This window comes from Ochotona curzoniae, unplaced genomic scaffold (genome assembly GCF_017591425.1).
Source record: "Ochotona curzoniae isolate NIBS_2020 unplaced genomic scaffold, NIBS_Ocur_1.0 contig_2318, whole genome shotgun sequence".
NCBI lineage: Eukaryota > Metazoa > Chordata > Mammalia > Lagomorpha > Ochotonidae > Ochotona > Ochotona curzoniae.
This window is the reverse complement of record NW_024465419.1, coordinates 7,948,232-7,958,878: the sequence shown is the minus strand read 5'-3', so window position 1 is coordinate 7,958,878 and position 10,647 is coordinate 7,948,232. Positions and strand designations below refer to the sequence as shown.

General features: G+C 45.2%; 1 protein-coding gene across 1 annotated transcript; it reads right to left on the bottom strand.

The window, feature by feature from the left end:
* Positions 1-2,922: 2,922 nt before the first annotated feature.
* LOC121151347 (tubulin alpha-1C chain-like) lies at positions 2,923-3,453 on the bottom strand. Its single transcript, XM_040972691.1, has one exon. The coding sequence runs from the start codon at positions 3,451-3,453 to the stop codon at positions 2,923-2,925; it is 531 nt and encodes a 176-aa protein (XP_040828625.1).
* Positions 3,454-10,647: the final 7,194 nt, after the last annotated feature.

Below are 10,647 nucleotides of genomic sequence, written 5' to 3'. Positions count from 1 at the left end.
AAGTCATTGGGAAGAGAGGCCAGGCAGCTGGAAAGCAGCCCCTAGGACTTTAGGAGGCAAGGAGGGGTTGGAAATGAATGCCGGGATCTTTCTTCCAACTTCCCCAGCACAGGAATGAATGAAAGTTAAACAAATAGCGGTGAGCACAGTGGAAACCCAATTAGATTTGAGGCTCTCCCCCTTCTCCAATGGAATAATAAGTAATCCAAACAGTTATCATTTGGGGGAGTAAGGAAGTGATACTATAAAAATAAATGTGTCTCCTGCTCAGTGTCCTTTGTCCCCCTGTGTTGTTCCAGTGGCCCCCGGGGTTGGCTGCTTGGGCTCCCGCTGCTCAATTTGGCAGCTTCTGAGAAGCACGGCTCCCCGAGAGGCAAGGAAAGCATGAGTCAAACGGGAAAGGAGATCCTGTAGTCCCAGTGGCCCCTGTGAGGAAGAGAAACTTGGGAAGTATGAGACATGAAACTTCTAGGAGTTGGAACCTGCATCCAGGTCCACTGCCTCTGTGAGTGTTTCAATTCTCTTTGAAAGTGAAGAATGACATTTATTTATTTATTTTGCCTGTGGAGGAAAAGTCTGTAGTAACCCCACAATAGAGTGGCTCTGAGTCCAGTCCCCAGTCAGGGGTTGCCCTGTGTCCCGCAAGATGGCACAACACACACACAGAATTGACACAGCCTTGAACGGCGAGGACACCTTTGGATTTAAGCTGTGTCTCCAACTCCTCCTGCCTCCTTGGCTCCTTGGGTCCATATCCGGGCGGTCAGGAAATGGCTCCTCAGGCTCCTCTTTCCAGACAGTGGCCCTGGGAATTGAACCTCAGCCCTTGTGGTGCAGCCAGCCCTGTGCGGGGGCCCAGTGGTGTTAATCCAATACAGGCCGGCCTGTCTGCAGGCGTGGAACGGGAAACGCAGTGAAATTCCTCTCCCAGTGGTTCCTCCAAAGTCTTCCCTGGGAAAATGAAACACTGACCATTCTCACCTTGAGAAATAATTATCTCTACTGCTGCCTGAGGAAACACAAGTCCCCCAGATCGCACTGCTAGAACTGTGATTAAGTAGCCTGCATCCCAAAGTCCCAGCTAGGGCTGGAACCCTGCCTTACTTTGGCTGTATTTCCCTTGCTGCCGGGCAAAGGACTATGGTTGTTAGCTCTTTTCGGCATTATTTCTCCTTGCTGTTAGCTCTTTTGGATGGTAGCTATTTTCAGTTTGTCAGCACAAACCCGAAACACCGGACACAGCGAGTCACACAGGAGGTTTTAATCCAGCAGGAAAGATGGCTGCAGGAATGGGAGCAGAGGCAGAGAGAGAGAGACAGAGAGAGAGAGAGGAAGAGAGAGAGAGAAAGAGAGAGAGAGAGAGAGTGCACAGGAACCTACTTTTATGACCAGAGTGTGGGTATTTGGAGCACGGGTCATGAGGGATTGATAGGGCCATGGCGGGCCATGAGTGATCGATGGGATAGGGTTGTCAGGTACACTGCCATGAGGTTAGTGCAGATTGGTGGGAATAGACTTATGAGTTTGCAGCAGATTGGCAGACAATCAGATTTGAATATAAAGGGCACAAATTGACAGAAACAAATCATGGGAAAAAGGATGAGTGCTAGGGGAAGCAGCTATTCAGAATGGAGCCAGGTCCAGAATGGCGAGGTCTTGTCAATCTATGGAGCTGATATTTGAATCACTCCTCGGTTGAAGCTTGTCCTAGTGGATTCACAAGTCTCATCTAAAACTTTTTACCCCGTCTCCAGATACATCTATGAATCTCCTTGCTATCACAGAGACATCCTCGGAGATCGAAGCTCCCTATCAAGACCAACCCTTGGAGACCACATACTCCTGCAGGCCTCTGGAGGGATGTAAACTACTTTTTAAAAGGAATTTTGGTAAGTAACCCCCATCCCCTTTCCATTCCCATGTCCCTGACAATTCCAGAATTTTCCACAGATCTCCACTACCCTAACTGAGCAGTCTGCCTTCCCAACCTCGTTTCCCACTGTTGGTTCCAAGGAGATCTCTGTGACTTCACCCTTACACAGATAACCTTCTTTACCTTTTTTTTTTTTATTGTTATTAACATTGTATTATGTGATACAGTTTTATAGGCACTGGGGATTCCCCCGACCTCTCCCATGCCCCTCCCCCCATAGTGGATACCTCCACCTTGCTGCATAACCACAGTTCAAGTTCAGTTGAGATTCCTTCATTGCAAGCATATACCTAGCATAAAGTCCAGCGTCTCATTGTCCAGATAAGTTCAGTGGCCTCTTGGGGAGACCTTCTCTGGTCTGAAGGTGGAGCTAACAGAGTAAAGTTCCGGTCAGTTAAAAGCCCCAACAAAACCTCAGCATCAATATACAACATTATGGAATTAATTGACATAGTATTGAGTAAACAATATGTTAAAAATAATGCAAGTTCCATTCTTCGAAACATCTGGGTTGAGACAGTATCAATGACAGGTTCAAAAAATAACAAACAACCAAGCAAAAATTACAGGTTAAATCAAGGCAAACGTGGTATCTAACCTTTTGGGATTCGCTTATTTCCCTTAGCATTATAGTTTCCAGTTGGGCCCATTTAGCCACAAAGAACTGCATTTTGTTTTTTTTAATAGCTGAGTAGTATTCCATGGAGTAGATGAACCAAAGCTTTCTTATCCAATCTTCTGCTGATGGGCATTTCGGTTGCTTCCATGTTTTTGCAATTACTGATTGTGCTGCTATGAACATACTTCTTTACCTTTTGCTTGTGCTTTCTATTATTAACTACTCTACCAATCCTCTACCACTACATACAGCTATTCCCTCAGTCCATGATGCTACTTCTCAAGAGGTCTCTTTCCTGCCACCCTTTTTCCATCTTCTGATAGGATGCTTTTCTGCTATCACTTGTTTGTCATTTTCCCCCTAGTTAGCCTCACTCAAACCCCAATTTGACAGGGTCACATTTCACCATCTGGTTGGTTGGCTCAAAGCAAACGTTGCTGATTTCTGCTACAGAAAGCTGTTCATGGTAAGCTTTCTCAGCAGAGATGATGGGGATGTAAGTGGCCAGAGGGAAGTGGATGGGGGGGGGATCGGGTACCAGGTTGGCCTGGAATTCCATCGGGTCAACATTAAAGGCTCCATCAAACTGGAAAGAGGCTGTGGTTGAGGACACAATCTGGCTCATAAGGTAGTTCAGGTTAATGTAAATGGGGTACCTGAAACTGAGATTTCTATGACAGATGTCATAGATGGCTTTGTTGTCCACCATGAAGGCACAGTCAGGGTGCTCCAGAGTGGTGTAGGTGGAGAAGATGGAGTTGTAGGGCTCCACCACAGCAGTGGAGAGCTGAGGGGCCGGGTAGATGGAGAACTCCAGCTTGGACTTCTTACCATAATCAACAGAGAGGTATTCCATCAACAGGGAGGTGAACCCAGAATCGGTCCCCCTGCCAAAACTCATTACTATGTGAGTTTATTCAATAAACCTGGGCTGAACACAGAAAACACAACAGGCATTGGCTGTGCTCTAGCAGTATGGAATTGAATAAAGCCATGAGGTGGCAGGGTTGGGGGAGTTGATGGAAGACAATGACTCAGCCTAACAGGAAACATGTAACTGCAACCTTGACCTCAGCTTTGGAGAAACAGTGCAGGGTGCCATGTACTTCTGATAGTGGTGCTGGTGATAGACATAGTTGAGGTCAGAGCTGGGGTGGGAAGAAGGACATAACTGATGGAGTGTCCTTGGAGTTGAGGGCTAAAGACCTTATCAGATGTGATCTCATTGGGGGCTGGCATATAATAAGGGGGAATTTAGGCTGGGAAGATGGTGGGTGACTATCTTGGCTAGGGGTATAAAGAGGGGGCAGGAACATAGGGCACAGCCCCAGGCAGGGGCCAGGTAAGAAGCAACAGGGGTGGGAGGTGCACGTGTCTTGCACTGTACCTGTTTATCCTATAGGCTTTGGAATAGAGAGGGGGTAAGTCATAAGGATGATGCCGGGGAAGCCTCTATAGGTCATAGAATGGAAGACTGGGCCATAGGCTGGCTTTTCTCTGGGGCCTGGAGATAGGGCTGCCTGGAAGGTAAGGGAAAGGATGACAGAAGGCCCTATGGCTCCAGTGTCTGGAGTCAGGGTTCCAGGAGAGAGCTTTCAGGGCCATCTCTGGGCAGTGAAAAGTGCCTTGGGACAGCTGAGTGTCCAATGGGCAGAGGTGTGTGTGTGTGTGTGTGTGTGTGAATCTGGGTGTGGTAAGGTCACATGTTGTGGAGTCCTCAGTGTGTGATGAGTAAGCAAAGCCATGCATGGTTGAGGGGCAGGGAACACTGTCAAGGTGAGAGTACAGAAGCTTTTATATCTGAAGTAAAAGTTCCTCTCCTACATGTGCAAGGGTGAGAGCATAAATGTAGAACATGCCTTGCTGTCTGCCTGTTGGATGGCTGTCCTGGAGTGTGTCTCCCCTGTTCTACCTGCCACCATCCACTGCCTCTCTCTGCTACCGCCTAGCCACTAACCCAGAGAACAGAGGTGTCCTCTTCTCTCCTGCCCACGCTGCCTTCCCTGCCTTGTACTTGCTGTTGCCTCCATTCCAAGCTCTGGCCTCTCTGTGCAGAGCTTTGCTCTTGGCCACTTCTGCTTTCTTCGGAGGGCTGGTGCTGGTTATAGGGGACCCTTTTCCTGCTACACACCTGCCAAGCAACGGATCTGTGGCTTTCAGTCTACTTAAAAGCCACAGCATGCCCAAGTGCACTGAAAATAAGTAGGGAGGAGCAAGAGAGAATAGGTATGGGAACAAGTTAGCATAAGTGGCGGTGTCTTGACTGTAGACATTCATCCTGGTGCCCTGGGTGGGTCCCTTCTCGTGGCTGGAGCTTCCTGATTGCCTGCCACCAGTGGGGATCTTTGGGAACCTGCCTGGCAGTAAGCATGTAGCCAACCCATCCCCATCCCCCTCATTCAGCTGAGTCCCAGCTCCCACCTCAGGCCACTCACACCATCTGCTGAGGACCCTGCTGTCAACACACCATTTGCCAGGAGATAAAGCCCCGTGAGAGGGTGTGTGGAAAGTGGGTTCTGTCTGCAGTTGGTCCTCCTGTGAAACTGATTTGGGGCTTTGTGCAAATGTTGATTGTGCTTGCTCTGCTTTGTTGCTACCCGTGGCAGGGTCTAACCCGTTACACGCATGAAGCTCTGAAAAACACGTCACAGGCATAGCTAGGAAAGCCAGCTCACTTCAGGTCAAGATGTCAAAATAAATATCTAGGCCCAAGGGCCAGAATGGAATGATCACATTACACAGAAAAGACTTCATTCAGGCCTTGAAACAGGTGATTGCAAAACCCTGCAGGCCGCAAAGGAGCTGACAGCATTTGGGAAACAAATCTAGGGCAGGAGCACAGGGGACTCAATTCATTCACAGTTGACACCAACATCCTGGATTTAAAACAAGGTGTTTTAGGGAATTGCAAAAAGCACTGATTATAAAGACATCGATCGAGAAGAATGCTGGGGCCACACAGACCTTTCTTGAGGTGGGGGAAGGCAGTGGTGCTGCACAGTACTTGGGAACTTGCTAATTTGTGTGAAAATTAATTAAACAGGGCTGGTATTGCGGTGCAGCAAGTTAAACCGTTGCCTGTGATGGAACTGTTATGATTATGAACCCCAGTTTGAATCCCAGCTCCTCCACTTCCAACCTAGTTCCTTGCTAACTGTCTGGGAAAGCAGTTGAGGAAGGTAACTGCTTGGGGCCCCTGCTACCTTTGTGGGAAGCTCAGATGGAGTTCCAGGTTCCTGGCTTCAGCCTAGCCTAGCTTTGGCCTTTGCAGTCATCTCTTTCCTTGTTTCTCTTCTCTCTGTATAACTCTGCTTCTTACATTTGTAAATCTCTTTTAAAAGAGAATTAATTAAAGGAACTCTAGTTCCCACCCTTGTTCTGACATCAGGGGGCATTGGGTTGTCCAAACACTTGCAGCCTGGAGTCTCATGTGTGAACTGTGGTCTTTGGTGAAGGAAGTTCCCTCCAGGATGGCTTCCAGTACAAATGTTTCATGGGAGAGACTCTTCATTACCACCCCTGCCCCATCCATCAGCTGTTTTGCTTGTGGACTGTCTTGGAGTACGGGTCAGTTTTAGACATCAGGAGGATCTGAGAACAGAAAAAGCACAATAAGAATTCTGCAAGTAGGGTCCGGCGTGGTAGCCTAGCAGCTAAAGTCCTCACCTTGAACACACCAGGATCCCATATGGGCACCGGTTCTAATCCCAGCAGCCCCACTTCCCATCCAGCTCCCTGCCTGTGGCTCAGGAAAGCAGTAGAGGATGGCCTAAACTCTTGGAACTCTGCATCTGTGTGGGAGACCTGGAAGAAGCTCCTGGCTCCTGGCTTTAGATTGGTTCAGCTCCAACTGTTGGGGCCGCTTGGGGAGTGAACTATTGAATGGAAGATTTTCCTATCTGTCTCTCTTCCTCTCTGTATATATGCCTTTCCAATAAAAATAAATTAAAAAAAAATTCTGGAAGCATCTTTGGCAAAAATTGTGTCTAGTCTTTCTGATCATGTGTTCAGTCCTTTTGTAAATTCATGTTAGATGTTAAAATGGTTAGGTTGACTTGTCATTTTGTAGAATGTCCTGATCTATGGAAGAAGTAACTTCTGTAGAGATTTAGAGGGTAGGAAAGAGATGTTTCGAGGAAAGGCATGTGGCTGAGTCACTCAGGAAAGTGCAGGGAGCACCACTGGGATCTGACTTTTTGTGAAGTCCTTCTAATGAAATCAGTAGGGGAATGAAGGATCTTCTTATCCATATTTTTCTCTTGCAAACTGAAGCAGATCCTTTCCAAAGCGCACAGAGTGCTTTACCACAGCTGGAGAGGAGTCTGGGGTTTTGAAAGACTGACTCAGGTTTTCCTGAAATGCCAGTTTTGCAATTGCAGTTTATCTCCTAACGTTACAGTCTGGGGCACTATATTGGGGATGGAATCCTAGATTTATGCGAAAGCATGAGAGAGTTGTTATTTGTGTTCCAAATATTTTGAGGGGCTTACGTGGAAGATCCCTGGTGGTTAAGTCCTGTCCGTGATACTTGTGTGATGTCATCTCATGAACATGTATACTTGGTTTGAAGTTTATACCATACTGTATCTATTATCTATCGTCTATTCATCTCCCTTATCTATCTATCACTCATGTTTGCCAGCTATACAAAACAACAGGGGTGGCTGTTGTTGTATAGCAGGTTAAACCACTGATGGGGCATCTACATCCTATATTAAGGTGATGATTGAAGTCCCAGGTACTCCACGTCTCTGATCGATCTCTCTGCAAATGGACATGGGAAGTGGCAGATAATGGCCCAAGTGCCTGGGCTACTGCTACCCACAAAGGAGACTTATATGGTGTTTCTGGCTCCTGGATTTGGCGTGATGTAGCTCTGGGTATTGCAGGAATTTGGGCAGTGACCTACTCCGTGTTCCTTCTCTCTGTATTTATGTCTCTCCCTTCCTCTCTATCACTCTGTGTATTAAATAAGTAAGTAAATAAATAAATAAACAAACGAATACTTAAAGTATAAACAGTATAATTGCTCCTGTCAGTCACAGGCGATGATGAGAATACATGGGGCCAGCATAGAGGGTGAAGACGCCTCCTGAAACAACATCTCCGTGGACATTTGTTTGTGTTCTGGCTGCTGTGCTTTTACATCTGTCTCTCTACTGGTGGCCTGGGAAGGAAGTAGAAGATGGTCCAGGTGCTTGGGTCCCTGACACCCATGTGGGAGACCTGGACAAAACTCCTGGTTTCTGGTTCCTCACTTTGGCCTGGCCCAGAGCTAGTAGCACTTGTGGCCATCTGGGAAGTAGACCAGCAGATGGAATATGTTTCTGTGTCTCTTCCTCTTGTTCTGTAACACTGACATTCAAATAAATAAACAAATAAATCTTTTAAAATTGTACAGATGAGGAAAATCAAAATGGCAGAATAGGGTAAGGGCACATTTAAACAGATGGAGAAACATTAGCCAGTGTGAAGCAGAGAGGTCATATTCTAGGAAATAGGAGAGGAAAGAATGGCAGCAGAGGGACACCTGGAGACTGATGGACACAAGAAAGCAGTGGATACAACAGTGTGCTGTTGCAGTGACCAGTTACCTTAGTGGCATTCAGCAAGTGGCAATCTGAATGCCACAGGTGGTTGGAACTCCACCAGCAACCATGTGGGAAGGGGAGTTCACTGGGAGCCCAAGAGGTGAACTCAAATAAAGAACTGTCCATTCTGTTGGTTTGTTTAATTTGACCTGGAGCAGAGACAGAACAGCAGATCCCAAATAGGTGGTGTGGGGAACAGGGTGGATTTCAGAGCCCAGTCTGCCCCTTAGAGTTGAATTGGGTGCCATTTTGTGTAGGTGGGCAAATGCTATGGAACAGGATTGTGCATGCAATAAGCTGGGAGTGAAATCTGGCTCAGTGCATTGTAACAATGTGGTATCCTGCAGGTTCCACCCAAAATAGGTCCAGGTAGCCCTCAGGCCTGATGGCCAGCAGATCAAGAACTCTAGTAGTGGTGTATCAGGCTCTATTCTGTACAGTGTGGCAAAGGCTTTGGGACTGCAGGAATAATAGTGAATTGTGCATGCACTGAGCTGGGAATGAATTTACTGAGCTCAGTGCATTGCACTGGTCCCACATTGAATTTGGCATTGTATGGGTCAAAACAGGCCTGTGTGGCCCTCAGACCTATTGACCAACAGGTTCTGACAAGATCAGCACCAACAACAACCTAGCTATATAGGTCACCTGGTGTTTCCCTAATCCTGGGAACTTCTCAAGCCAGAAGTGAGAGGAAGGTTGTACAGGCAACAGAGCAGCCACAGCACAGGATCACAGGAGGTGGAGAGTGGTAAGCCAGTAATTGGGGCTACAGAGATCATGGTGGAAGTCTAACATAAAGACCCAGAATTGGAACTTGCTGGAGGGAGTGGCACAAGTGACTGCAAACAAAGAACTGGGTACCAAATTCAATCAATAAAAGTGAATTGTAGATCTGTGGGTGACAAACCTTAGAAACCTAAGGAGAAACATCTGCTAACCAGAAGCACAATGACCAAGAGCAAAAAAAGAGACGGAGGCACAATGAAAATTACTGAAGACTCCTCTGCAAAGGAGCATAAGCCTTTGCCAACCTTTGAGTTATATAAAGGAATACAATGTATTCCTTTAAGGAATATATTGAGAAAATTGGGGATACAGAATTCAGAAACTCATTATAAATTTTATTATAAACAATGAAAAGCACATAAAGGAGTTCAAGGAATTTAAGGAGTGTGTCACACTGGAAAGGACAATTCATGCCTAATTATTGGGAATGAAGGCTGCAACAGAGCAAATTACAAATTTAGTGGGAAGTCTTCATAATAAAATGAATGAGGCAGAAGAAAGAATCTCAGAATTGGAAGGTATCTCTTGTCACAATGGGAAAACAATTAAAAAGCTGGAAGCAGAACTGGGTCAAGCTAATGAAAGTATTCAAGAATTAAGAGACTCTACTAAAAGGCCAAATATAAGAGTTATGGGAGTTACAAAAGGTGCAGAAAAAGAAGATGGGTTTATAAATGTATTTAATGAAATAATAAGGGAAAATTTCTCTAATATGGAGAAAGAATTGGGAAACAACATCCAGGAGGGACACAGAACTCTCAACAGGCTTGACCAAAAATGATCTTCACCATGAAACATGATAGTCAAGCTCTCTTCAATCGAACATAAGGAAAAGATCCTTAAATGTGCACATGAAAAGATTGACATATAGAGGAATGCCAATTAAACACACAGGAGCCCTCTCACAGGAAACTCTACGGGCAGAAGAGAATGGAGCTACAGATTCCAGATTCTAAAAGCAAAAAATTGTCAGTCCAGGATAACGTAGCCAGCAAAGCTCTTTTTTTGTCTTTGAAAATGAAATAAAATTCCTCCACAGTAAAGAAAAGTTAAAAAAAAAAATGCCTCTTTCAAACCTGCCCTGAAAATGATACTTAAAGATGTTTTCTTGACAGAGAAGAAGAATAGCACCTTCCAAAACCAAAGGCAAACGTGAAGAACATCCCAGTAAAATAACAACAGAAGACTAAATCAATGAACAACCCATTGCTAAAATGACAGGACCAAGTTACCAACCATTCATATTAGCTCTGAATGTAAATGACTTAAGTCCGTCAATCAAACATCATAGATTAGTAGACTGGATTAAAAAAAGCAAAACCCATCTATTTGTTTTCTGTAGGAGATATAGCTCACCAACTAAGATCAGCAGAAACTATATCTCATGGGTTTTGATGTTTTTGTTTTTATTTTCATTTCTTCAATAAAGCTTTTTTCTCAAATTAAATACTTCACTGACTTAGATCATACAGAGCATCATTTTCTTCAAGAAGGTTCTTGATTTTTTTTTCATTCTTTCAGTGATACATTATCATTCAGTAGCATGTTATCTATCTTCATGGTGTTATAAATTTCTATTTTTCTTTCTGTTGTTGTTTTTGTTTTGTGACTTTTCATTTAAGGGCACATATAGCAACTGTGTTATGCGGACTATCATATCCAGATGTGAGGATACAATGCAGTATGCATCTCTACTTCCAAATCAAAGATGGATT